General features: G+C 40.5%; 2 protein-coding genes across 2 annotated transcripts in view; one reads left to right on the forward strand and one right to left on the reverse strand.

The window, feature by feature from the left end:
• Positions 1-674: 674 nt before the first annotated feature.
• Positions 675-12,345, reverse strand: alpk1 (alpha-kinase 1). The gene is made up of 14 exons (XM_085351116.1): positions 12,308-12,345; positions 11,316-11,524; positions 10,480-10,634; positions 10,182-10,380; positions 9,598-9,657; positions 9,415-9,501; positions 9,259-9,335; positions 8,507-8,602; positions 8,317-8,421; positions 3,330-5,028; positions 1,926-2,073; positions 1,690-1,852; positions 969-1,155; positions 675-886 (listed from the first exon to the last, which is right to left on the reverse strand). Exons 2-14 carry the CDS (start codon positions 11,446-11,448, stop codon positions 675-677), a joined length of 3,321 nt encoding a protein of 1,106 aa, XP_085207242.1. The 5' UTR covers positions 11,449-11,524; positions 12,308-12,345.
• Positions 12,346-13,214: 869 nt separating this feature from the next.
• The window catches only part of LOC146636912 (RAS guanyl-releasing protein 2-like), a 35,711-nt gene continuing 21,395 nt past the window's right edge, over positions 13,215-27,530 (forward strand). The window contains exons 1-6 of the mRNA XM_085351117.1: positions 13,215-13,556; positions 25,501-25,634; positions 25,777-25,879; positions 26,119-26,175; positions 26,441-26,572; positions 27,099-27,249. Of these exons, the coding sequence (XP_085207243.1) occupies positions 25,565-25,634; positions 25,777-25,879; positions 26,119-26,175; positions 26,441-26,572; positions 27,099-27,249 (513 nt within the window). The 5' untranslated portion in view covers positions 13,215-13,556; positions 25,501-25,564. The remainder of the gene's footprint in view (positions 13,557-25,500; positions 25,635-25,776; positions 25,880-26,118; positions 26,176-26,440; positions 26,573-27,098; positions 27,250-27,530) is intronic.

The raw sequence follows: 27,530 nt of genomic DNA on the forward strand, positions 1-27,530 counted from the left end.
GGATCATTTTTCAGTCTAAGAGGAGTGGATCGGGGGACAGCACCACAAATAAAGGCCCCAGACCCCAAACACAACATGTTTTTATATCCCAGTAAAAGGACAGACTACTTAAAATCTTCCATAATAGCATTCAAAACGACTTCAAACAGCATCAGGTGATTCACTCCCTTTCCAGTTAGGCAGTAATCCACTCATAGAGAGGAGACAGTGATGGATAACATCTTTAAAAAAATATTTTTTCTCTTATCAAATCATGTTTCCTTGTGACTGCAGTCACATGGTTTTTGCAACTTCCAATTAAAAAAAAAAAGGTACAATAAGAAAAATTTCTGTCAGGCGTGAGATCTTTGACCACCTGATGAAAAGAGCCTAAGATGTTAACTGTTTGATAATCTGCTGACAATAATGAAACCACATAAACAATTTTGTAGCATTTGTCTTTTCAGATCCTTCTCTTATAAAAGAATGATCTCTTATCTCTTGTAACTAAATGTAGCACCCAAAAGCTCTTTGTAAATCTGTTACACTTCTAGCATTCCAAGAAAAGGGTGCACAATGCATTTATCGGTACATTTAAAAAAAAAGAAAAGCAGTCAGTTCCAAAAACTTGCCAAAACAAGCCCCTTAAATAATTTTCAATTTTTTGTGGATAGCAATAAATAGTGTCCAACGTCTCAAAGTTTTTGAGGAGAAACGTTTGAGTTTGGGTCCAGTGGAGGTAGTTTGAGCAGGTGGCAAATCTGATTGCACTCAGGTCCATGCTGATATTTCAGGAACAAACTGAGCCCTCTGGCAGCAAAGTTAGAAGGACCCTTAGGGATCCTGGTGGAGTGAATCTGTGGGTCTGTGAGGTAGGTCAGTCCTTTGCCGTTGGCTGTCACCCATCCTGTGGAAAAATAAATGGATGACTACTAATCTTTGTCATGTGACAATATTGCGTTCAGTGAAAAGCAGCAGATGTCACACACCTTGTAAATCTACAACGACTTCCTGGCCACCAGAGAACAGGTAGGTGAAGTGTCCAAATGCGAGGCCATAATCTGTAGCATGGAACATCTTCTCCTTCTTTTCAGTGTTGTTGGTCAGTTTGACAAAGTCTCCAAGCATGTAGGGCTCCACGGTTACACAGCCCACAATCTCATCTCCATCCAGAATCTGATCACCGGAAAACAAGAGAGATATTTTGTAACATTTGAAGACTGTTTGGATTCTACTGGTAGCAACAATATTACTAAAATAAATCTTTGTATTTAAATGTTACTAATCTCAGTAATCCATTGGCTCTATGTGTCTTTTGGGTTTGTGATTGGCTCTCAGCACACACATTGCTGTACTGTTGTATTGTGTTTATAAAGATAAATGGCAGTACACAGTCTGGTTTACACTCAGTGAATAATGATAAAGGCTCTCTGTCTTTGGCCCAAATCAATAAATACTTTCCACACAGAATTGTAAAAATTTGCAGATCATAGCACCTCCTAGACTAATAACCTACAGAATAATTGCTTGACTATATCACAAAACAGATTTCTAGCTCTAAACTGAAAGTATTACATTTCAAGCTGCTGCAGTCTGTACCAAACTCTGGATATGGGCTTCTATTAAAGCTGTTTTTACAAAGTAAGCACTTTGAATGCAACATTTGTTATCTTGAATTCCTTTAAATAAGTGTTTCCAGCAGTCCCTCACCAACAGGGCTTCTGACGGAATAAAGAAGATCTGAGCCATAACTTCTTTGTCGTAGAGACTTTTGTTGAATTCAGTTACATAGTACTGGGCTGTCATCTGTCGCTCCACATCTTTCAGAGGAAACTGGATCTGCTTTGGGTTCAAGTAATCTTTCCCCACATAACTAAGGACAAATACAGGAAAAAGATGAGACTTCAAGTCACCATATTTAGGTTGAACCAAGATTGCTACCATACTTGCTTAGCCGCTCCTCCTGGTGTAAAAACTGCACCCATATTGTTGTTCTCTGCGCGCCCTTCTCCCCCATTGAGTCACCAATGTAAACACAAGTTTCCATGGCTGTCCACAGTCCGGTGGCCTTGGAGAACTTTAAATGGAGAGCACCTAGATAGAGATCAACAGACAATTACAAGCTTTTTTGTTCTGTAAGACAAGGCTGGGGTTGATATATAAAAGCTACCCGCCTGCTGAACTCATTGGTGCTCATTTTCATGGAAAAAAAGATCATCTCAGCCCCTTAAATGGGGACATAGACCTATGGTCACGAGCTCTGGGTAGACACTGAACGAACAAGTGGCTGAAATAAGCTTTCTCTGTAGGGTGTCTGGTCTTTGCCTTAGAGATAGCACCTCAGCTGGCTCCTTTCGATGTGGTAGAGTAGCGGGTTTACTCAGAGCCTCTCCTAGATGACTGAGCTCGAAAGGAGCCAGCTGAGATGCTTTGGACACCTGATAAGGAAGCCTCCTTGGCATCTCCTGGGTGAGCTCCGGAGGGAGGGGCAGCCCCAGGACACAATGGAGAGATGATATCTCTCAGCTGGTCTGGGAACGCCTTCATGTTTCCCCTAGATAAGGTAGAGGAGGTAGCTAGAGAGGGGGTCTGGGCTTCCCTGCTTAGGCTGCAGCCCCTGTAACCTGGTTCCAGATAAATGGAAGAAAATGGATGTATGTAGCCCATTGAATAAGAAACTAAAGCAAAGCCATCTGTGAAGGTGGTAATTGGTCTAATTCTTATATAGCCAGATCTGTATGATATATATATAGCATATAGATCTGGGTGTGAGCACAGAAGCCCTACTTATATGGTTTAAACCTCCTATTTATGAGAGTGCAGCTAATCAGAAGAAAGTGAGGGAGGCTTAAAGGAGTCAGAACTGCTATGTATGAAGTGAGGTGCAGCCCAGTGTAGAAAGAAAATAAGGATTGTCATAAATGTGAATCATGCAAAACTATAGAATCAGATTCCAAGTATAAATTTAAAAGGGGAGCTGGAAAAAAATGGTGCAAAATGAAATCAAAGCAATGGAAATATCACGAGTGCTGAACATAAATATCTGTGCCAAACTCTGCTGGAATCCATCTAGTCGCCGTTGAGACACCTCACTCAAAACAGCAAGTGTGAACATCATGGTGTCACTACAGGGAAAGTGACAGTAGAATATATCGTTTGGGGACGGGGAATGTGAGTGTTTAAAATTTCACAGTAATCCATCCAACGCGTGATCATACATAATATATTTTACATTTAAGATATTTTTATCTAGAGTGACAGAATGATGCTGACACCCTAGAGACATAGTTCTTCTGTAGCTCACAGAAAGTACTGATGGTGACAAAGGAAGAGCAGGAATGTAAACTTACTGTGGGCAGTTTTGTACTGCTCCAACTTGAATTTTTTCTCATCATTGTGCAACCTCTTCAGCAGACAATCATTGCAAATGCCAGCCAGAAGGGCTCGGTAATCCCATTGTGACAACAAGAAGGGTTTCATAGGGACAGCATCAGCTACAGTGCTTGGGTCTAGGCAGCTGTAGCACATGGAGTTCTTCTTCTGGGGCACATTCTGCACCTCAGTTTGTTGACAACAACTTTGGTTTACCTCCAGGACTCCAAATGAACTTTTTGTAGAGGTTTCAGTGACAGGTAACAGTTCTGTGACAGCTTGGGATTGATTATTTTGCATTGCTAAAGTGCTGTTTGTTGCAGGTTGTACTTCAGTTTCCGCATTTTGGTAAACTTTGGGGCTTTTGATCGGTTGTGGTTTTAATAAAGCACGTATTTTCTGGTTTTTGCTCATGTGATCAGAAGGGGAATCATCTGTTTCAAAATCGACCGTTTCACAAATGAAGAAGCTCCCATCTGAATCTGGTGAATCGCTGTTTTGGCAAGCTCCTGCTTTGGAAATACTACTTGGTTGTGGTTTCCTGTATGTGGGAGAATTCAGATCAGCTGAAAGTTTTTCCCATGATGACTGGGAACCGAAACTGTCCCCAAGGGAGCAAGAGGATGTTATAGATAGCTGGGATAAGGACTGCACTACTCCTTCAGCTATTGCCTCAGCAGCATCAGACATCACGTCCTCTTCAGAGGTCAGCGTTTCTATTTCAGCTTTTATCATCTGAAAGTTTTCTGAATCCCTGCTCATGCTGAAGGAGGAAGTGGCAGGTAGTGCAGAACTGACACCAGAGTTACAACCCTGTAAGTTTCGCTTCTTGTTTTCATGGGGAGACTGTGACTTGTCGTCTGACCTTTCTTCATCATCTTCTGTGGGTAGACAGCTCTGATTGGTCGCTCCCTCTCTATGTCCAATAGCACTGCTTCCTGTATAGCTTCTGCTGGGCTGAGGAGAGCCTGAACTTGTTATGGACACTTCCTGCCACGAGGAGCCAAGGATATCTGTGCTTTCAGGCTTTTGAGGCATATGCACGCTGGATGAATGTGAGCCTCCCTGAGCCTCTGTGTTGAGTGTGCCAGTGGTTGTCCAAAGCGCTGTTATACACAGCCTTCCTCTGTCCATCTCTATCTCATCTTTAGCATCCCTACAGTGTGTGTTAGTGGTCTCACACAGTGACTCGTGATACTTTTGGAACCGCCTCATTATCTTAGCAAAACCTGCATGATTAAAATTTACAGAGGTGTCTTTGACATTTCTGTAGCTGTCAGGGACAAAAGACCCCTTGTCTGAATTAAGGAAAGGCTCCACTCGGAGAAGCAGCTTGACTTGGGTGACCAGGTGCATGATCTCAGTGCACAGGCTGTCTTTGTCTTGGGTACCAGCATGGCAGTAACTGTAAAAACTAGATAAAGCATTTTGACAAGCTTGAACTGCCTGTGCTACAACCTCCAAAGGAGTTCCAAGCCACTTGTGAGTGACAGTGAGGGAATAGGCAGCTTTTAGAAAGGTATGAAGCTCCTGCTTGCTGGTTACCAGATCACCCTCTGCTCTGGTGAGAAGGCCAATTGTAAATGCTTCTTGTGCCTGCTGGAGAAATGACTGTCTTTGAGAATCTGGACACTCCACAGAGAAACTGTATGATAGCAAGCAGGTACCTTGGGTTGTCTAAAGAAAAACACAAACAGAGGAACAATTACATAACCACAGGAAAGATCTCGTTTACGATCCTACATTCTGTGCAAGTCTTTAGCCACCCCTCATTTCTTTACTCACTCATTTTCAGTGCCGTTCTTGTACCTGACAGTATTCAAGCATTAAGAAGAACCTAATGCAATGCATGTACTAGTACTGTGTCTACACATAACAGACAAATTATCATAGAACCAATTTTGTATCTTTAGGCATTTTGTTATTAGCGGTCTGTCACAAAAACACATCATTTGTTCCCATTATTTTGGTTAATTCTGCGAAAAAGGTCAAAGATAACACAGCTCGACAGGCATATATTATTATTTTACTTAGCATATCTTGCCATGGTGTGCGATTTGTGATTAAAAAAACTGAGAATTGGAGAAGAGAAAAAGTATCAGGACTAAAAAACTATCTACAGTGGATGAACTTTTTCTGAAAGTCTTATCTTTAAGAAATACGAAAAAATCCAGCAAAAGGTTGACATAGGAGCTGAGGGATGCATCTAGCCCACTAGTGGATCCAGCTACTGTTTGCTCATCAAAAATGGAAATGGAATAGGAATGGAAATAACACACAAACTGCACTGAAAATCAGTGGCGACCAGAGTGACAAATCCAAATGTGAAATTTTTGGTTCAAATTGTCATCAATTTGTACAGAGTAGGCCAGGAGAGAGGTACAACAGCGAGGGTCTATGGCCATCTGTAGGCTCTGTCACTGGGGCTGCATTTAAGCCAGTGGTGTTGGTGAGCTTGTCAAAATAATGGAACCCAAACCTCAACATTACTGAAACACTGTAAGGTCAGTGGAATAAAAGCCATCCAGCATCCAAGTAAGAGCTTTGAAATGTCCTTTTAGAACGCTGAAGAGCTGTTCCCGAAAATTCCTTAAACAAATCAGAAGAAAGCTGCGTGCAGGCTGTGTTGAAGAATAAATGTGGAATTGTACTGTTTCGCCCTCTGTACTATATTGCCATGTATGTTTACATGTGTTTAAATAATTCACTGCAGGTTTTCCTATTTTCATAGTAAAATATAAAGAAATGAGGGGTGGCTTCAGAGTTTTGCGCAGTGCTATACATCCAAAAAAAAGTTGGGTCACTGTATGTAAATATAAGCAAACTCAAAATGCAACAGTTGACAAATCATTTAAACCCTCTATTTACCTGAAAATATCATATCAAGACAGAACGAAATGATGATATTCAAAAAAGGTCATTTTGGGAGAAAAAGTGAAAACCAGTATTGAATGATTGTGATCTTTGAACTATTAGACATTAGCAGAAACCACTGTCTGGGTTAAGGAACTATGCATGAAAACCAGGATCCAGAATATCCCCTACCTCTGGGACTGAGGCAAAGGGGAAAACTTTCCTGTGGTCTGACTGACTAATCAAAATTTATATTTCTGACTGAATCACTGACTTTGCATCCTTTGGGTTAAAAGGAGAGGAACCATCCAGCCTGCGATCTGGACACTATTCAAAGCAATGACATTGCTATGCACATGTGAAACTTGCATCTCTGTGAAGGCCTTATTTATGCTGAACTAAGGCTGTCAGACACCAGATTTTTACTCTGTTATTATCAGTGCTAAAAGCCACAATTACAGATTAAGAAGCATTAGTCAAATTCATCTCTAACTCGTGTTTTTTTGGGGGGCAAATGAATCACAATCAAAAAACAAGCGTTGGAAAGTGGAGAATCTCTAAGTAACTATACAAAACCACATAAAAATATTTAGTTTTTTAAATATCATGGTTATCATCAGTAAAAGAATACTGAAACATCCCTTATATGGATCAATATAATTTTGGGTTTTGGAGAAACACATTGCTTTTCAGGAAGGCCTCGCTTATTTCAGAATGAAAAGGCCAAACCACATTCTTTCAGGTATTTTAGCGGCACAGTGCAGCACTGTGGTTGCTTAACTGGCATGCTAAGAGTCCTAAGCTGTCACTAATAGAATCACCTGACACGTTATCAAACATAAAATATGGCAAAGGTGACTCCGTCTTGCTCAAGTAAAGTAAAATGCTTTATCAAGCAACAAAATTATTTGCCCTCCACGTCAGTTCCCAAACACAGATAGTGTTGAAAGACAAGCTGATTAACCACAGTAGTTAACATTGCTCAGTTCTCATGTGGTACTGAATTCAAAATCGCAAAAACTATCACAGGCTAAATACAGGCTTTAAAAATCGTTAAGAAGTTAATTAACATTTTAAAAATCCCTTTTTTTGATGGAGCATTGCATTCAAGGGGATAGAGAAAACAGTAGTTGAAGACCACAACACAACCAAAATTATTGCAAACATGTGCCATGGTTTGCAATGAATTTCAACCTTAGTACATAAGTACAGAAATTCATGCAGCAACTACTTAACATTAAGAGTCCAACCAGAACCTAATGGAAATTCCTCCTCAAATAGTGACGCAGGGTGGCAGATTAACTGCAAAATGACAAAGGTGCTCTGCAACCTTACCTTTACATAGGAATATCACCAGGATAAAACCAAATACAAGCAGCTGAGTTGAGCCCAGTGTTGCAAAGAAACGTGTCAAGGACAAGTTGCACTTATCACAGCAGACTGACTCATACTGATTGCAACATTTTGGCTGTTTGTGTTTATAAGTTAGACAGCAGTTATTTGCAGACCTTTAACAGTGTGTCTGAAAGTGATTGCAGGCAGTCTGAGTCTGTTCGCAACTGTTTGGAGACAGGTTGCCTCCCACCAGGCAACTTGTGCAATTGTTTTGTGATCAGACAGTTAACGCAGTCACTCTGGAGGTAAAAAAATCATAAGGTGTTTGCTGTTAGACTACTCTGGTGTAACTGAGCCGCAACAAGACTATCTACAAATCTGACATACATTCTTTTTGCATAGGTATTTATAACAATAATAATAATTGTCATTATTATTTATCTATTATTTAATCAGTCAGCAGTACCAATTTCATGCCTGAGTGGGGTTCTAATTAACAGACTCAAAAAAATAAGTCTGCAGGAAGGAAGATTTCAATATTATCAACAAAACAGCAAACACATTCAATGGAGGATTGCCTGATAACTACTTGCTTAAACATAAAACTTTTGCTGGACTATGAGGATTCTCTATCACTGCAGGAAATAAAACTTAGTTCAAATTAGTTATGCTGGGGAAGTTTCAGTTATCTGCGTCAGTAATCTATGCTGATAAACTAGAACTCTAAAGGTCAATTGCAGGCAAGTAGACAGAGATTATTCAGTAGAAGTAACTTACCACGTTAGTCAAAACATACAGTGAAGTATACTGAGTGTATACCACTGCCATCTTAGCAGCCTGGGCTGCTGAGAGAAGACGATGATTTCCATCCCCAAGTAACGTCTGAAAAAATGGACAGAATAAATAATGCAGCAAATTTTTTTTTAGAAAAAACAACTAATGAATGGAGATTGTGAGGCGGGCTTACAAAATCAATATCTGGATTAGTCCTAAAGGCATGGAAGTCCTCATTATTCATAGATACCAATATACTGGCCAGTATACAAAGGGAAGTTCCAATACCCTATAAAATAAACAGAGTTGCAGGTCAGAGGTTTATCACAGTGTGTAAACTGGGCCGACTAACATCTAAACCAGGATAGTCAAACATTAAACATAAGGCCTGGGGACCAGAATCAGTGTGTCAAAGACTTCAATCTGGTCCACTGAATGGCTTTGGAAAATGTGAAGGAGGACAAAAGTTTTATATTTTAAATGTATTTTCATAGATTTTACAGCTTCATCATGGCCATTCATACAACACCAAAGTAAAACAAATATCTGATAAACACTTAAATGACACAATCATTATCTGCTATAGAAATGCAGTATTTTTACAGTGTGTTCAGAGTAAAAATAAAAACAAAGCACATTCTGTAAATTAACAAAGATTTTCCATTTTTTTAATTACAGGAAAGTTTGAGCTAACAGAATCTTTTCTGTAATTTTACACTTTTATTTCTTACAATTAAAGCACACAGCAGCATTTCTTCATCATGTAGAAGTTACCTTTCTTTTGCTTATATTCAAATATCCCAGAGATAAAATGTGTACTTAAACTTCTTTAAGCTGACACAAAGCAGAGTGTCCCACAATGTCAAATGAGTTTGACATCCCTGATTTAAACCTCAACCAACTATGCCAACTATGGCAACCAAATGATAGTATTGTCTGTGGTACCTTTTTGTCAGGTTGAGGAAGCGAGTAGTACCCAACCAAGGAAGCCCATATTAGCTCTGCAGCCTCTAACCACAGGCCTAAAACACAACACAAAGACAATAAAAAATAATCACAAAATAATGACAATTATCTTTCACTTCACAAAAGTGATCTTACCCAGCTTTTGCAAAATCGTGCCACGCACTTGAACACTCACAGCCTGCACGAGCACCCGGTCACTTTCAGAGTGGTATATCCAATGACCTGCACATAAAAGATAAAGGCACATTATTTGTTTACTTTGTGGACTCAGTTTAATCCTCAATAAATGTCCGTGAAAAGGAACAGACAGGAAACTACCTGTCGTCCCGCTGTTGTTAATCAGGCTGCTCAGGATGTACTCTGCCTTCTGCAGTTTTCCTGTGGGGCAGATAATGATTATGTTTGCATTTACCCAGGTCTGCACAAGCCTTACTTAAAATAACCCTTTAATGAAATGTGGCAAAAATAACTAAGGAGTGAGAGCCGTTCATGTGCAATTTCCAGGTTATGAGTTTACGTCAATCACTATAATTTCTCCAAACAATAATTAGCACTAACATGTATCAAACAGGAGTTTATATAGTCGTTTCCAGCTCCAAATTGCTATTATTTCACTCTCCAAGAACGGCTTTGATTTATAGTTTAAAAAAATTATGTTTTTCTTATTTTGCTTTAGTCCATCCACTGTCTGAAAAAAAAGCTGCTTTAGCTCTTTCACCCCTCCCTACATGCCAAACTGATCTGTTGCCCCCTGCAGACAAAAGATTTGAACAGCTGATGGGTGGAGCTTCTGTAGCTGAAATTACCATATTAGATAAATCCCGTGTCACTGATATCACACAGAGATGAGAAGACAAAAAATACTTTAAAAGCATCGATCCCAATCTTTCACTGCACTGTACCCGAGTTAAAATAGACCCTGGCCTGCCGTATGACCAGCTGGGGGGCTATGGGGGTCTCGGGGTAGCGTCTGTGGAGAAGCTTGGCAATCTTCAGCAGACGGCTTGAATCATCAGTCCAGTAGAGGTAACGGTCCACTAAGAAGACAACTGCCAGTGCACAGTGTGCCTCCTCAGCTCTGATGCAGGCCTTCAGGAGATCCTGGCAGACACAAACACGACGTTTGGGATTGTGCTTATGTTTTTATTTACAATGACACCACAGGGTGCCAAGCTGAATAGGCTATTGTTTAATTATTACCAGCAGTTGAGACAAGTGTTTGCTGATGAGGTCATTGAGGTTGGTTTTGTCAGCGGCGCTGACAGACTGCTTATACTGCCACTTCTCCGGTGCAAAAGGCCATTTCATGTCCATGGCTTCCTGCAGGAGGGAGGCCAGTTCGGCACACAGCGAGTCTACAGGAAATAAAAATCCAGATGAGCAAACAGTATTGGGCTTAAGATACACTGATGCTTTCAAAATGTATTCACAAAAGAATATCTTTACCTAAAGTGACTACATTCAAGCTACACGGGGATTACTAGTACATAAACTGACCTCTTTATTTGAAACTTTGACCATGGTTAATATTAGCATCCACCATTAGAAAAAGTATATACAAAAAAAAGCATGAAAGATTCACATCAACGCAACGCAACACAAGGAAAAGCTGGATGGATTGCTGTTTAGAAATGTACTGCTGTTTGAACCAATAACAGGAAGTTCCCAAAAGGAAGACTTAATTTACTTAGACTTAGTTTAAGCTGCCTTGGACAGTTTTAGGTCTAAGATTCTAAAATAAGCAGCAAAACATCATTTATATGAAAAATCTAAGTGAAATGGAGCATGTTTTGTCCCTTGTTTAGCAGTGACATGTAACAGTACGTGTGTGTTGACCCTATAAGATGCGAGACACCAGCCCGCATTAGTTAAAGGCACATGCTTAACATCACAAAGTGTCAAATTCATGCCATGGAAGCTACAGAGCTGTACAGAGCTTATGCAAGCATAATTCCACCTCACCTTTGATCCTGACCCAAATCTCTGAGTATCTCACATGCTCAAAAAACACTAAACAGCACCATCTTGTGTCTGACCTCTGCAGCTGCAGTAATTCAGCCGCTCTTGTGTGGTGGGCCCTGCCTCAGAAACCCCGGTGGACTGCCGACCTGCTGCTTCTGCTGCCCCGAGGCACTCGTCCAGTAAATCTCCCACCTCTCGACTGTCCATTGTGGCAAACAGACGCAGTTAGCTGTTTTCGGAAAGGAAAAAAAATCCTTCTCTCTTGGCCTCCTCACCCCTGTTCCTGTAAGAGAGTGATCCAAGAGAGGGAAATTCCATGAAATGACAATACTGTTGAAATATTGTTGAGAAAGAGCGGCTCCACATCCGGCCCGTTTGTAATATTTTAAAACATTAACATTACGATAAAAATGTAAAAAAACAAACACACAAATAAGTCAACAAAACGCGTGATGAAATTGAACTTGTATACTTTTAAAAGGGGACTAAATATATAGTGTTAACGGCCTAATTTGTCAGGACTTTTCAAAAACTCCTCATCTAGTTCATTTTAAAGAATTTGCTTATAACACATAATAATGAATGCATACGGACCTAAGTTTAGTTCAGTAAGAATATTCTGAAATTCTTCAATAATATGTCGGATTTCAAACTATATAAAAAACATACACTATTCACCGAACTGCAATTTCATATGTTGTGTTGGCGCATGCTCAATCATCTGGACGTAAGGTTTTCAGTGTGAAAAACGTTTGGTCACTAATCTAAGCAACTTCTTCAGCCTCTTATATATATATAGATATAGATATATATATGTGTATATATGTATATATATGTATATGATATACTTGTACGTATGTTATTTCAATAAACCATACAGTGCATTTCTGCTTTTTGAAAAACCCCAACCACAGAAAGTATTTCTGCACTATTCAGTGTAACTTAGCCTACAGCTAATTAGCATACATTCGTAATTAGACACCTCGGTTAAGTGTGGCTAACCTCGAAGTATTTATCTCTTTTCTTTTCATGTAAAATGTATGAAAAGTTCTTTTTTTAAACGCACCTATGGTTAGTTCTTGCTCCCTGCGTCTTCCTGGTGGGGCGGAATCATGAAATGCTGCTTTCAAAGTTTTCGGAAACATCAAACTTGTACCCCGGAGCGTACGATATTTGTTGCATTATTTAAACCTTGGTCTGTAAAACCCGAACATGAAGAAAATAGGTTAGACTTAACATCAAAATACGTGGTATGATTTATTTAACTGATTATTTTTCTATTTATAAGAAGAAAATAAAAAATTATTTATATTATTATTTATACCTGTCGTCCCGCTTATTTATAAAATACAGATTTTTTTTAAATATTACTAAAAAATCTTATCAAATAAACAATTTTTGGTGGCTGTGCTTAAATTACTTCAGCAAAATACTGTATTTTTAGTATTTAATGTTTTCTCTGTTGTTTATACTTATTCCTGCGAGACCTGAATGCAACGCGTGACGTAATGAAGGGACACAACTGTGATCTACAGCAACAGGTAGCTGGGCTGTAGGAATGTGACTGAAATAAATAATTAAATGAATACATTTATGTATAAAATAATAAATATCCTGAAGGATCTTTGGGAGGACTTTTGAACTTTCAACGGATAAACCAAAATTCAAAAAAACAACTACATCATATATCATATATATATATATATACATCATATATATATCTGCTAAACAGCACTCACTCACCAAAACATTTACATTTTCATGAGTTTTTTTCAGGTAACACACGTCCACATTTAATAAATATGTGATCCCGGCTGATAGGACGCCTCGATCTCTCAGAAAAGCGATCAGACGATGAAAAGCCCCGTGGACAGGTTGTGGCGGTGTTGCAGTCATACTACCAATAGGCGGGACTGTGGCTCTGCAGTGTGTTTGTGAGCTGCACAGCTGGAACACTAGAAGACTGGCACGCGTTCCAGCTGCGAGCAGATAACTGAGCTCGGCTGCCTCCGCTGCACCAACACGCATCACATCCACAACGTGCTTCCGAGTGCGCCACTCGAGAACTTGGAGACAGCCGCATGGCCCGTTCACAGCAGCAGCATTAATCCCCCGAGGTCGGACCCCAGTTGTTTATCATCTGATGACTTCTTGCGGGCTCCCATCTTTGCCGACTCTAACACTCGGTCGCCGAACAGACTTTGTGAGTTCGACAGTGTTACGGTGATGTAACGCTTCCCATATCAGAGCTCACTCCACAACTGTTGTCACTCCAGCCTCTCCTCTCAGAGCATGGGACGCTTCAAACTCTAAAGGTAAGAAATCTCCTATTTACTTGTTAGTACAACACTGGTGCCACTTTTTTTCCTTTTTAATCTGCAAGGTGGAGCTCAACTACGGCACCTATTTCTTGAAGAAATCTGCTGAAACGTTACACGTCCTTTTCTGGTTCTGTTAAAAGCCTTTCACAACCTAGATAGGCTGACTAATGCATGAGTGCAAGTGTTACTTCTTTTGCAACAGTGAAATTGCGCATGGGCATGCCTGATTGCACCATCAACAACTGCATTGTCTGTCTGATAATTTCACGTCGATTCATTGTGGAAAAAAAGGAGGTGAACTTAGTGCTGCTGGGCTCAGACTTGCAGCTGCAGATACATCTACCTGTTGAACAGTGTTCAGACAGTGATGGTGCTATTCACAGGGCCCAGTGTGTGACTGACTGTGTGCTTGTGTGTTTGTGTATATCTAGCTTGCAAACAACAAGCGTCGGCGGCTGTGTGTAAGAATGAATGAAGAAATGCATTATCTTTGTGGCTATTAATAGACTCACTATAACCACAATATAAAGCTGAGATGCTTAGAGCTGCAGCTACACTGGCGGTGGTTGGGGCGGGGGTAGAGGGATGCCTATTTCTAAAATCTAAAATCTTTGTCCTGCTTCAGCTGGCATGAGAATGATGGTTAACAGAGGTCTGCTGGCACGCACAGTTACAGCTCAAGATGCCAAAGCTCCAGCTGAGTTCTTCCCTTTAAACCTTATGCATCTTTCAGAGCTGACAGCACAGTGAGGTGTGCTTTATATTGCACATGCACTGAGTCTCAGGATTACTGGCTGCTCTACTACTAAACCAACGGATGTAATGATACCTGCATTGAAAGGAATTTACCTCGACTGTAACGCAACACTGTAGGCCACATCCCAGCTGATTGTGATTCAGCAGGCCCGAGTGGTGAGTCAAACGAGTGACAGGTCAGGTGTAGCTTTCTCAGCCTTCAGTCAACCTCTTCATTGCTTGTTTTCTTGTGCAGACTGCAGCTGTCTTAAATGTAATGATTCAAGGTGATTTCGTGCCAATGCGTGCAGAGCAGCAGGGATTAGGAGGCATCTCGGAGTGTGTGGACGCTTACTCACACTGCAGCGTCTTCGCCAAGTTCACCCCAGCTTTATCCACCCTGAGCCGTGGTGTCAGAGCCGTGGGATTTCACTTGTAAGCTGGAATCCCTACTGATGTTTTTTTGCTGCATGCGAGAGGCTAAAACAGAGAAGTCACTTCAGTGTTTTCAGTGTGTAGCTCATTTGGCTGGAGCTACACGTTGCTGATGTAGCTCCCGCTGCTATTTTGAATATTGGACAAGCCTGCTTTTGTGCACTTGCTCATCCAGATTAGCAGCTGCTCATCTGGAGAATGCAAATGAGGCAGACATTCAGCATCAACCATCATGCGTGTGGCTCCCACTTACACACTTCTGTCAGCGACCAACAAATCAATAATAAAAAAAAAATAGTCCAAAGTCCATTTTGTCACATGCTGGCTCATTTGATCATCAGTCACCTCAAAGTCACCCATGGCCTCTGTGATCTCATGTACACAAACACTGAAGTGGTGCTTGACTTGAAAGGTAGAGCGCTTTAAAAAGACGGGATTTCAAGGATTAAAGTGCCTCCAAAAAACCGAGTGTAGAAAAAACTGAGTGGAAGAGATTAAAGTAGGAAATCTCTGCATCTCTGTTCTTTCGCGTTCTCCTCTGCTGCTGCAGTGCAATTACTTCTGGCCTGTGGAGCAGACACCCTTGATATTTAGCATCACTTCCAGCTGCCTCCTTCCACCTCAACCTGCAGTGGTGGTGCACTTATCAGGAAAGCCAGCTATAATTGGTTGTATTGTAAAAAGCTTTGCTGCTTTATGCCAAAGGACCGACAGCAACAAATTAGGGAGGAAGGGATGGTGAGTTGAGGAAGGCAAGAACTAAAACAGAACGGGGGGTGGGGGGGTGGAGGAAAATCAAGCTGAGAGAAAATAATTACAGAGAGCAGACAATGAGCAGCAGCTCAGACATGTGCACTGGATATTTGCCATCACCGGGATGGATGGTCCTGTGCTCTCTGTCTGTCCTCTACCTTCTCAAGTTTGCTTTTTATTAGCTAATCCAATTTAATCCTCCTTGATTACCACCACGGAGGCCGCCTGAATGTTGAAGTCTTTTTTTGAGCTGTTTGTTTGGTGATGCTTTTAACTGATTTAAACACCTGAAAGGAGAATTTAAAGGCACGCGGCGTAGGCAGAGCTGGAATCAGACTTGGTACGACTCCTACTAACTTGGCAGAAGAACAGCAATCCCAAAATTGTGACAACTAAGGATCTAATTGTGAATAGATGTGAACAGGGTTACTTCTAATTATGTATCAGCCTTCACAAACTGTTTTGCAAATGGTCTGCAAATAATTAAGCGGTCATCTGGGATATTTGGATTCCTCTGCTCCCTACTCAACTCTTCAGCTTGCAGCAAAGGCCACGTACTCTGTAAAAAGGTATGGCGGGAACACAGGAAAGAGAGGCGGCAGCAGAGGAGAGGGAGACATTCTGTAGGAGGGGAAGGTAGCGGGGGTGGGAAAGTGTCAGACCTGAAGAGCTATAAATCAAGCTGAGGCTTTGAATTCAATCAGATAGGGTGAAAGGCATTTGTGGGCAAATCCAAAGCTGATTACTAGAGAAATTAGCAGGTGGTTACAATATCACCATTATTTAAAGTTTGGGCTGAGTGGGGTCGCTCTGCACTGAACAGGTGTTAGGCGTGCCTCAGTTTCAGAAAGGGAATCGAAAGTGCCTGTTATCCCACATCTGCTACCAAGTAGTCTCTACCTTTGTTTTCCCACTCATTCTGTTTACAGTCTGTAATCTGTCAAGCTTTTTATCCGAATGTGCATAATATTTGGTGTGTTATGACTACAGGAAATTGAGGGCTTTGTGGTGTGCTCATGGATGTGTGCTGTTTTAGGGAGGAATACATAAACAGGAACTAGCCAGGGCTGTTAAAAAGCCTGCGGGGGTAAAAAGGAGGGTGGTTGTTTGAATGTGAAACTCCCAGCATTCACAACTAGTTCAAAATGACTGTTGTATAAAACCACTGTGCAGCTCAGTGAGCACATCTCTGACAGACAGGAGGAAATGAAGCAGATAAACATTGCGAACAGAACAAATTGGCCTCCAGAACTGCAGTTTGTGCCCCATTCTGCAAACCGCAGGCCTTTCTTCGAAGATCGGAGTTTGTGAGAATTAAAACATGCAGCATCACTTGGTATGTGGCCCTAACCAGAAGCAGTTTTTACAGCAGCTGCACAGCTGTGCCTCCTTGTTTCTGAGTCAAGGGTGGAAAACAGCACCTTTGGGCAATATAAGTAGCTGAGATTTATATTGCGAAGGTGAAGCGGCTTAAAAAATACTTTTCAGTTTTCTTTTGTTCGGATGATTTCTTGCTTGAGTATAGCACGTTACTGCTGACTGTTGGTCAACGTTTACATTCAAGGCTTTGTGTTAGACAGGATTTATGAAGGAAAGCTTCTTAGGTTTTGGGCAACTGCTCTTTTTGCAACAAGACTTCCGGCTCTCTAAAAGTCTATGCAAAACAAACCTTGTCCAGTGACCACCAAACTTTGTCCCAATAGACTCAGTCACTACTTCCAGGTCAAAGTTCATAATTTCATATTGCAAATGAAGGTTACTATTAGAGCGAGAAAGCATGGTCATCCAGGATGTGCTTATTGGCTAATGACTATCACTTATCAGTAGTGAAAAGATAGTGACAGCAAAAACACCCAGGTTGAGGCTTTTATGCACTAACCAGAGGGTGTTATCATTGTGACTACACCCATGTTTTACATCTTTTAATCTAGGGTTTAACTTTAACCTCATGTAAAAAATACAGAAAGCCTTAACCACAAACGTATTTTTCTGCTCTAGAAGGTAAATATAGTATGTAACAGCTTGCAGCTGCATAGCCTTGAGTAAAGATGGACAGTATTGCCTGGCAAACGGGGGATTACATGATTGTGTGTTGCACAAAGGGAAAACACAATCACACAACTAACTGGCTTTAGAGGTTCTTGTCTGTTAAGATAGCTCTTTGTTTTATTTTATTCTTTATGCTAAGCTAAGTAGTTTCTTGGCGCCGCTTCACATAAAGGTTTTCTTACATAAAAGTCTGACAAAAGTGCAAATGTGCCAGTTTCGCTCTGTTTAGAAGACTCACAACTCTGATCAGGAAAAAAAGGCTAGCCCGGCTGCATTCAAGGTCATAAAATCTGCTAAGTTAAACCCTTGTAAGCTAACTATAGGTAGCAATATCCTCATATTAACTGTGGAGACATGCAAGTAGAGTAAATTCCTCTTGGCAAATATATGAATGAATGTATTTCCCCTTTAATTTAAAATTTGGCCATTGGAGATGGAACACTTTGCAACAACAGGAAGTGATATCCCTGACTTCAGCAGAACACTAGAACACGAACCCTGACCGAGGCATGCTTTGAAGTTAATAGACAGCTGGCAGGAATCAAACCCAAATGCAGAATTCCATAAAATGATGTATCACATTGGGCCTTTCACACAATACGCCATGTGGCCTCATCTTTTACTCATCACGCAGTGAGGTTTGAAAAGGAAGTTTTGTGTGTCAGAGGGATAAATGACAGAGCGAGGAAAAACTCTAGCATATAGAGGAAATATGTGTGAAAAAAATTATTCATAACACTTACTCAAGCCGCTCTGTACAAGTGTGTTTGTAATAAGGTAGCAAAAAAAGAGAAAAGTGTGGACAAACAGAAGAAGTTGCCACATCTCACATACACATAGCAGCACACCCTTCCGGTATTTGTTGTGAAGCAAACTTTCACATCTGGTAAAGGACCCATATTTGAGCAGGAAGCTTGAACACAAAGCAGTGAAAACAATCTGACACAATGATGCATTGTCGCATTTGGGGGGGTGGTGGCAGGAGGCATACATTATAACACATGAAATCAGCCACGATGTCCTCTCTGTCTCCTGCGTTACGTTTTTCATTTGAAGTCAGAAATGGGAGATATAAGATATTAATTTGAGCCAGATGTGGAGCAGGATGCGTGACTTTATTTGTTAAAGGACACAACACAACATCCCACGTGGGTAGCTGCTGTCTCCCAGCAGGAGGACATTTACATATTTTTCTCCTTTTCCCCTCTCTGTTATTTCAAGATTACAAAGAAGTGCTGCTTTTCTCAATCTTTTGAGAAGCATTAGCATGAGTGCTTCCATGTGCCTATAGAAATTTCCCAGTTGCACTTTAATTTCATATATCTCATTGTGTCTTCTGTCAGTACTAACCCTCTATACTTAATCTCTTTCCTCCTTCGGCCAACAGTATCTTTTTGTGTTTTACTGAGCTGAAGCACACTCTTCCTGCCTCCCAGTCTCTCTCTTTATCACCCATTCAAACATTCCTCCTCTCCTCCCTCTGCTTCAACCCCTTCCCTCCCTAAGGAGCAACTGTAGCTGCTAATCTCAGTTTGCAGCCGGTGCCCCCCCACTGATGTGGCATTCTGCGTGTCCAGGGAAAGGGAAATGTTTCCCTTCCTGCTCTCAGTACCCTACAGTCTCTAAATAGAAGCCTGCCACCAGCTACTCTGAAGAACTATATCTGTCCCATCATGCAACACCCTTACTACAACTGGGGGATGTAGGGGAATAAACAAGGGTGGTGTGTATGAAGAACTGGTTTTTGTACGCGTATTACAGTCTGTCAAAGACAGGAAGATATGATTTAATATCATATACTTTTTTTTTAAAAGCTAATATCATTAGAAAAGGTTGTCTGCCTGTGCCTGCTGTTATGTTACATTTTCCATGGCCAAATTTGTTAGTGGAAATCTAAACGTAATGCTATTACAGTTTCTAGCTGTAACATATGATGAAAGGAAAACTGTCTTAGCATCATTACCCACCAGTAAGTGGTTCACAAAAATGGAAAATGGAACAGCAAAAGTAAAAAGGAGGCAGATAGGAGGAAAAGCCCGCGCGGGTGAAAATAATCAAAGGTTTTATAGGAAATCTGGCCTCTTTTTTTTCTTCTTTAAAACACGGTAGCTATTTAAGTCATTCATAAAGTATGTGACTAGACTATAAAACTATGTTTTAGTGTTGTTTTTGCATTTCTTCCACACAATAGTAAGAAACATTTACTATTGTAAACAATTATTACACGGTAGCCTCAAATTCAGAGCTCTTATATATTTGCTAAAGTTTTAGTAGAAGAATACTTAACTTATTTATTTCATACACTGAGGTTCATACAAGACTGACAGCTATAAGCAGCATCAGCATGACAATGTGCTCCATTAATTAATAATGTGTCTGCCATGTTGTTCAGTATGTCACATGCTTATATCTGAAGATTCACACCAAACACAACATAGAGCCGAGGTCATCTTTGTGTGTCTGCTTAAAGAAAGTTGTGACAAAAGTTGTAAGCACACAAAATATGAGGCCCAAAATGTACAATTTGGTAGTAATCCATCCAAACGTACTTGAAAAACGGGACTCTGTCCAATCAGTCTTGCTATGGCATTGACAATTTGAATAAAGAATCAAATTCTGTTAAAATTGTGTCTCTTTTCTTATAACTGTTATCCACAAAAAACGTGTTTTTCCCAAACGCCAATGAGAGAGGATAGAGCTAAATCAATGATTGTGAATTAGCATGTAGCATTTATCAGCGTGGAATTGAGTCCATTATGGGAGTGTCGATAAGACGATGGACATGATTATTGCCTGTTTGTCAATGCCTTATCATCAGTTAGTACTTTAAGACGGGAAAGTCAATAAAGATTTAAGCTCTCGGTTTTCTTCTAATGTCTATAGCTGGAAAAAGTGTGCGTTTAGCATAAGCTCCTTTTATTAAGAGTTCTGCTGCTTTAAGTCAGCTCATAAACTCTGCATTTGAGCAGCAGAACAGAAGCCGTCATATTTGGAATATCAGTTTTCACAGACATCCTATAAAACCACTATTTGTTATTATTAGTTATGTTAACCTCATTATTTTAACTACATGTATATTTCAGGTGCTTTTAAATGTGTCCAACAGGAGTCATCAATTCTTAAACAGTAGCAACAATAATATGTCAGCGTGAATTCACTGTTATGGGTCAAACTTCAAAAGCATTGGTGTAAAGTTGAGAATGAGCTGAAAAGCAGCTCGCCTGTTATTCTGTGACCGTGATATTGAAAACGAGAGAGGCAGTAGTCTGAAGGGGGTCTGACTGCGTCTAGCCGGAGGATGTGACCTTTTTCACTGCCCAGTAAAGCAGCAGCACACAGCAGATTCTGCATGGCCAGGATTGACCAGGCACCCGTCAACTTCCCTTTATCCCCGCTGAGCCCCATCCACCCCTTAATCTGCCTGATCGATGGCCCCGGGTCCTCGTCACCAGGCAACCAAGGATGACACTAAAGCTCTCGCAGTGTGTGCTTCTTTACAATCAATTCGCCGCTTTGCAGATATCGGGACTGTATTAGAAAGACGCTGTTGGAAAAACACTTAAAGAATGTCTAGAAAAGAAGGGAGGAGGGACCCTGTTTAAGACAGATCAGTCTTAATTCATATAAAAACTTAGAGAAAATTGTTCTCTGGGTAATGGCAAAGCGTTCCTGTCAGCAGGATGATGAATGGTGTATTTGGAAGATACCATCATCATCAAGATGGGCACAGTGTGTTCAGCAGCGCCAGACTAGACTCTGCGTTGGTGACACTTTAAAACACCTCTGCTTCTCCCTTTCTTGTTTTGTTTAGCCCCTGAGAGATGGGCCCCACACAGAAGGAGAAAGTGGTTTTAGGTCCTCATTCAGTTTTGAGGATGGACACTTTTGTAATAAACACTGAAAATGCAGAAGTGAAACAGAAGAGCACATTTTTTCACAGGCAAGGCCATCTCAGCTCAAACCTAGATGATCCTCAGGCTTATCTACTGCAGTGAGGAAACAATTGACTTCAAGGCAATTTTCATTCTCATTATATTCATGACATGCGAGCAGACGTAACTGCCAGTGCACAGAGCCAATACTGATGGAGTGTAGGCTCCTTTTTCTGAGCTAGGCATCACAGGTCTTGGTGTTTGTTTGCTGAGGTTTTAATACTCACATGCAACACTGCTTTACTTCCTGTGGTGACTTTAGCAACCCACCTTGAAACTTTCATATCTATTTACAGCAACACAAAAGCCTTTTTAGTTGTTCGCCATTTATCTTCCCGTAATCTGACCATATCGTTTCAGCAGTTTAATCTTGCCTACTGATCAGCGCTGTGGCTGATCGCCCTAACAATGTGATGATTTAAATTGCGGTTGAGGATTATACTTCTATCTCTTTCTCTACGTTTGCTTCCCCCACCATCCCTGCAGAACGTGGCTGAGACAGCTTGTGAAGCCTGTAATTGAGTGTGTCCACCCACCGCGTTGCGGCAGAGACAGTGCAGTGAAAGGCTTCATTGTGTCAGGCACAATGGATACGTACACATACACATCACACCCTTCTCACACTCACAGAGCCACCACATTAAAATAAAGTTACAGCAGTGCACAGTGTGTTGTTGGGGACTTTGTTACCTAACTTTGTTACTTGAGCTTAACCTTAGTGTCACTTTTACACTTATAGTGTCATGAAAAAATGTTCACACCTACATGTTACAGACCACAAACAAATTTTTCTATTAGACAAAGTCAACCAGAGTAAATATCAAATATTTTTTAAATAATAATTTCATTCAGTCAGGAAAAAAAAGCTATTCAAATCTATCGGGCCCTATGTGATAAAAAATATCTATCATGAAATTAGTTTGACTAGCCTCACCCAGGCCTGATTACAGCCACACCCTTTTTTATTTTTTTATTTAGAAATAATTTCAATTGAATTGAGTCGAGTCTGACACAGTAAAAATAGGCTAAGAGATATCAGATCATGGAGAAACCTTGGAGCGCTGATGAACCATCCCAAAATTACTTCAGAACCCAGAACAACTAAAAGAAAGTGTTCATGATTCAGTAATAAGAAAGAGACTGGGAAGAACCATCTGACATAAAAATAACACAGCATTTCATAAAAAGAAGATCCCACCAACAGTCAGACACCGTAGAAGTGTGATCGTCCACTGCTGCTTCATGACCTGGAAGGTGGTTCCTTCAATTACCTTGCTGTAATTGAAGGAACCATGAATTTTGCGACCAGAAAATCCTGCAGGAGACTGTCATCAGTTTGCGCCTGGAGGTTCAGGCCCACTTGGATTATGCAGCTGGACAATGATCCGAAACACATCTGCAAGTCCAGCTCCTAAAGCCTCAAAGAATTCCCAAAAAACCAAACAGATTTCAGAGCGACCTGGTCAAAATCTGACTGTCAAAGAATGACCTTAAACAAGCTGTTGATGCTTGAAAACTCTCCAATGAGGGTGAATGAAAGCAATTCTGCAAAGAAAAGTGGGGCAAAATTCCTCCACAGTGATGTGAAGGACTCCTCGCCAGTTATCGCAAAAGCTTGATTGGAGTTCTTGATGCCAAGGGTGGTGCAACCAGGCTCAGGTGGCAACTGCTTTTTCACACAGGGCCAGGTAGGTTTGGAGCCTTTTGTTTGCCTGCATTTTAGATTAACTTGGGTTATCTTTATTTAATACTACAATTATCTTTCATGAGCTGAAACATTTCAGTGTGACAAATATGAAATAAAGTAAGAAATCAGGAGGGAAGGCAAATCCTTTTTTCACTGCACTGGGCCGTCAATGTTTTGATCTGGGGCTATATAAAAATGAATCAAAATTACTAGTTTCTTTAATGAATGGATGGATGGATGGATACATTTGACCAATTAATCATGTCATAACTTGGAAGATGGTATATTTTACTGATCGAGACACAAGTAAAGAATTTGGGATTACTCCAAAATAGTTTTTTTGTTCTTCTACTGAAGGTATTTTGTGCTCAGGTGTGTGTATATGTTGTTAAAAAGTAACTGGTCATTAAGTTGTTGTTGCCATGGTTACTTGGAGCCAGACCTTACCAAATCAAGAAAAGCACAGATGCAAATTTTTAGCTTGTTTCCTATGAATATGTGATAGAATGAAACGCATGTCAAAATATTTGCTATTGTGTCGTAAATATTCATCAAACGTTTTTATAGCCTGCTGCAGACAGCATTACAGCATGTCAGGAAAAGATAAATAGTGGTTTCCTGCTGACTGGGCTTGTGGCTTAGTATCTGTCTGATAGAAAAGCCACACACATCGGTGAAAACTGTTTATTATGCTTGGCTCCAAAGTGCAGTTATAAAGCATAGAATTGGTGTGTAAATGTAAAAACTGATTTTAGTTTGACGAAACAATCAGCCAGGATTATAGATCTGATTCTTTACTGATACAAAACTAGCATTGCCGCAGTCTGAAAACAATTTATTATCGAAGCAGTAATTTGTTCAGCTGGTTAAGATGTAACGCAAATATTTATGTAAACTTCTGGGCAAAACAATTTTAAAAGGGTCATATTTTGTAATCAATCGTGTAAAAATTGGGCGTCTGTAGTTTAGGAAGTAGAGCTGGTCATCTACTAACGGTGTAAATAGTCATTTGATTACTCGCTGCAGCGGACACAAGCTACACACATGGGTCCAAATACCTATTGTTTCTGCATTTTGCCACCAGTGTATCAAAATATAAAACATTTTCTATGAGGCTGTAGTCAAAGATAATGTTGGTCAGCAGAAATCTACTATTGTGAATTTGCAGTATAGATAGAAGTAATCACAGCAATTGTCTGGCCAATGAGAAGCAAATGACCAACCACTGGAGCAGTTGCAGCAGTGGGTCATATCTTGGCATTCTAGATGCTAATGGCCCTGTTCTTGTTGTGGGTGAGAATCTACACAAGTAGCCTTCATGCTCTTCAGCTGACAGTATTTTGTGCTCAGGTGTGCGTATGTCTCATGAGGACCTCAAACGGACTATAATCCCTGGCTTCTTGGTATTGCCTTCTTTTTTTTTGTTTATTCCTTTATCGATCCCACAAATTTGACAAATTTGGAACACAGTGCTTGCTGTTAGACAATAATGATAGTCACATGAGCCTTCATATAAATAGCTAAGACTAGTACTGCATTCCAGAAACCTTTGTTAGGAAGTGATGTCCTTCTCGAGTTAGTGGGTTCCAGACAAAGGCAGGAAAAGCAGGATTTGTTTTGGTTCTTAGCAAAGTAGATCCATGCAGGTATCACTATGAATACAGCATAATATTTAAAAAACACAATCATGGATAGAACCTGATCAGTTTTCTGTGTACGACTTATTTAGGGAGTCAGAAATAAACAGGATTGGCAGTACGGATTAAAAGTTTGCAGTTTTACTTCTGTTTAAATTCAGTGCCGCCAGCTTGGATCGCTAATTAGGATATGTTGATATTCTAATTATTCATATTCAGTAATGCACTATAGGTGTAGTTAAGACTAGGTTTATGTTTGATTGGTCCTGATATCAAGATCCGGCCTTTGCTGTGAGGACCAGGCTTGGTAAAGACTGATTGGTGCAACTGTTCCCTGTAAACTAAAGCCCTAATTCACCAACTCATTTCCCCACACACAACACTAACAGACTGCAAAAACTTTAAACTGTTAACCCCGAAAACTGGGTCACTTAAAAGGTGCTTCTATAAGTAGAATGAGTTCATTGCAGATTTTGCACATTGACACCATGAATGTGTTTTGGCCATACTTAACCATCATATCAGATGACACTGACAGGCACATGTCCCAGTTAACTTACTGCAATGAATATGCTGCAGTGCTGAACAGGATATAGAAGAACTAACCACACAGCTATTTTAAGTGTGCTGCAGTAGCCAGAGTAAGTTTTGCTTCCCCTGTGTTTACTTAATAATTACTCCCCTCTCTTTTCATCTCCTTTTGTGTTCAGTGAGAGCCAACAGATTCAAACCACAGAGAGGTAAACGAGGTGGAAAACTGAGAGGACAGCTACGATGGAGTCCATATTATCGGAACAGTCTGCCACTGTGGACGAGCTGGTGGAAGCCTGCATCAAAGCCTTTGGTTGGTTATTTAAGTATTATTTCTTTTATATGAATTATTCATCTGCTTGTAAAGGGAGGCAGTAGAATAAAAAACACAAGCACAAATTGAACATGCTGAGGTATCTTCTTAATGACAGGTGACTCCCTGTTTTTCCTCATAGATGAGAAGGGCACTTTGAAGGATGCATCCTTGGTCCGCATGTTCCTCATGATGCACCCTTGGTATATCCCTTCAGCTGACCTGGCCAAGAAGCTCGTGCTGAAGTATCCTTCACCTCTGAGTGTTCTTACATCAGTGACAAATGTTATGTGTTTTTTTGCTTATTGTTTTTCTAAGAATGCTGCCTATGAATATATCTTTTTTCACACATAATGCACAGAGCAATGGAAATAGTGCCAGACTTTGTTCCCCTTCTAAATCTGTGAAATCTAAATGAGATTTTTGAATAAGTTGTTGTAGTGTTGCGAGGAGCAGCTCGGTTGCACCTTGACCTCAGCATCAGATCTCAAGAGGATGGCTGCACCGATGAGCGCCGAACAAAAATATGCCACCTCGTCAAGTAACAAACCATCTTTTCTGACTTCTGCTCGTCTCGTTGCCTTTTTCTAAGAGATCTTTGATCTTTCCAAGTGTCATTTCCATTTATCCTTTTATCCTTTCTAGTTTTTTCTATGGTCTTCTTCATGTGCTCCAATTAGGTGCTTTGTTTCATCAAATACCAAAACTATAATGCTATTTTAAATTATGAGTTGACCACAGCCCAGTCCTTTCAGTGTATGCCATCACGCTCACCTCTCTCTCTCTCCCTTTATTCTTTCTTCCAGGTACTGGATTTCTGAGTTTCCCGCAGAGTTCAATCTGAACCCGGAGCTGGCAGACCAGATCAAAGACTATAAAGACCTCTTGACCACTGAGGGCAATGAGAGGCAGAGTCAGCTCATTGACTTGGACAGCGTGTGAGTGAATAGGCCGCTGAATGCTGCGTGTGTTGTTGACAGTTTGAATGAGTGTCCCCATCTGCCGATGTTTATGTCAGCAAGCCCTTTATTGCCTGTTATTTGAAATTGCTGAGCTGTGCTATGCAGGGCCAGTGACCTGTCCTTTTCTGAGAAATGCCACTTCTATATGGCTCCGCTTTCTTTTATTGCTCCAAGGAAATGAATTCGTGGAGCTGATTTGATTTCTATGCCAGAATATCTTAGAATAAGCAGGGAAATAGCCTTCTAAAAATAACTTCTACAGCAATAGTTGGAGAGTTGTAGTTCAGTCTACAAATATGAGGTTTCTCAGGGCTTTTTATATTGTAGACACATTGTACTATCATCATTTTCTCATGGTAGTTTTTCCTTTTTTTTCCCCAACAGCCTTTAAAGGCCAGCTGTAACTTTTGCAGCGGCTATAAAAGTGATCCTTGTGTAGTTTTTTATGGTGCAGTTCCAAAAGACCTTAAAAGAGACAACCGTGCTTTTTCTCCCCTCTCAGGCCGTCATATAAATGGAAGCGGCAGGTGACCCAGCGTGTCCCATCTGTGTCCAAAAAGAGGAAAATGTCCCTGCTGTTTGATCACCTCGACTCCTGTGAACTGGCTGAACACCTGACCTATCTGGAATACAAATCCTTCTGCAAGATCCTGGTCAGTGTGACCATGGCTCTGTTTTTATTTTTTTTTTACTGTGATGTTTACAGCTCTTAAATTCTCAAGTAACTCTGTGTTTACATGATTCAAGGCTCACTGCAGTTGCTAAGCAATAGTTGTTAAAATCAACTTTAACTGGGCAGTAATTATATTTAGTGACTGGAAATAGTGTTCAATTTGAGAGCTATTTCAGGAGGCAAAAGAAATGACTGGGTCTGTGCAGAATTAAACGCTTGAGGATTCTTTTTGTTGATAATTTATTCCAGTGGGATGATGCT

The sequence above is a fragment of the Diplotaxodon limnothrissa genome, linkage group LG3 (assembly GCF_057381915.1).
Source record: "Diplotaxodon limnothrissa isolate DT_005_m linkage group LG3, D_limnothrissa_male_GT1.1, whole genome shotgun sequence".
Lineage (NCBI taxonomy): Eukaryota > Metazoa > Chordata > Actinopteri > Cichliformes > Cichlidae > Diplotaxodon > Diplotaxodon limnothrissa.

What these genes read in the sequence shown, in the direction of transcription:
- alpk1 (XM_085351116.1), bottom strand. Translation starts at nt 11,448, where the DNA reads ATGGACAGTCGAGAGGTGGGAGATTTACTGGACGAGTGCCTCGGGGCA. An exon ending in TTCCTCAACCTGACAAAAAG is followed by an intron (nt 8,603 to 9,258) that starts GTACCACAGACA and finishes TTTATTTTATAG; the next exon opens with GGTATTGGAACTTCCCTTTG. An exon ending in TGTATGTTTTGACTAACGTG is followed by an intron (nt 5,029 to 8,316) that starts GTAAGTTACTTC and finishes GTTTTTCTTTAG; the next exon opens with ACAACCCAAGGTACCTGCTT.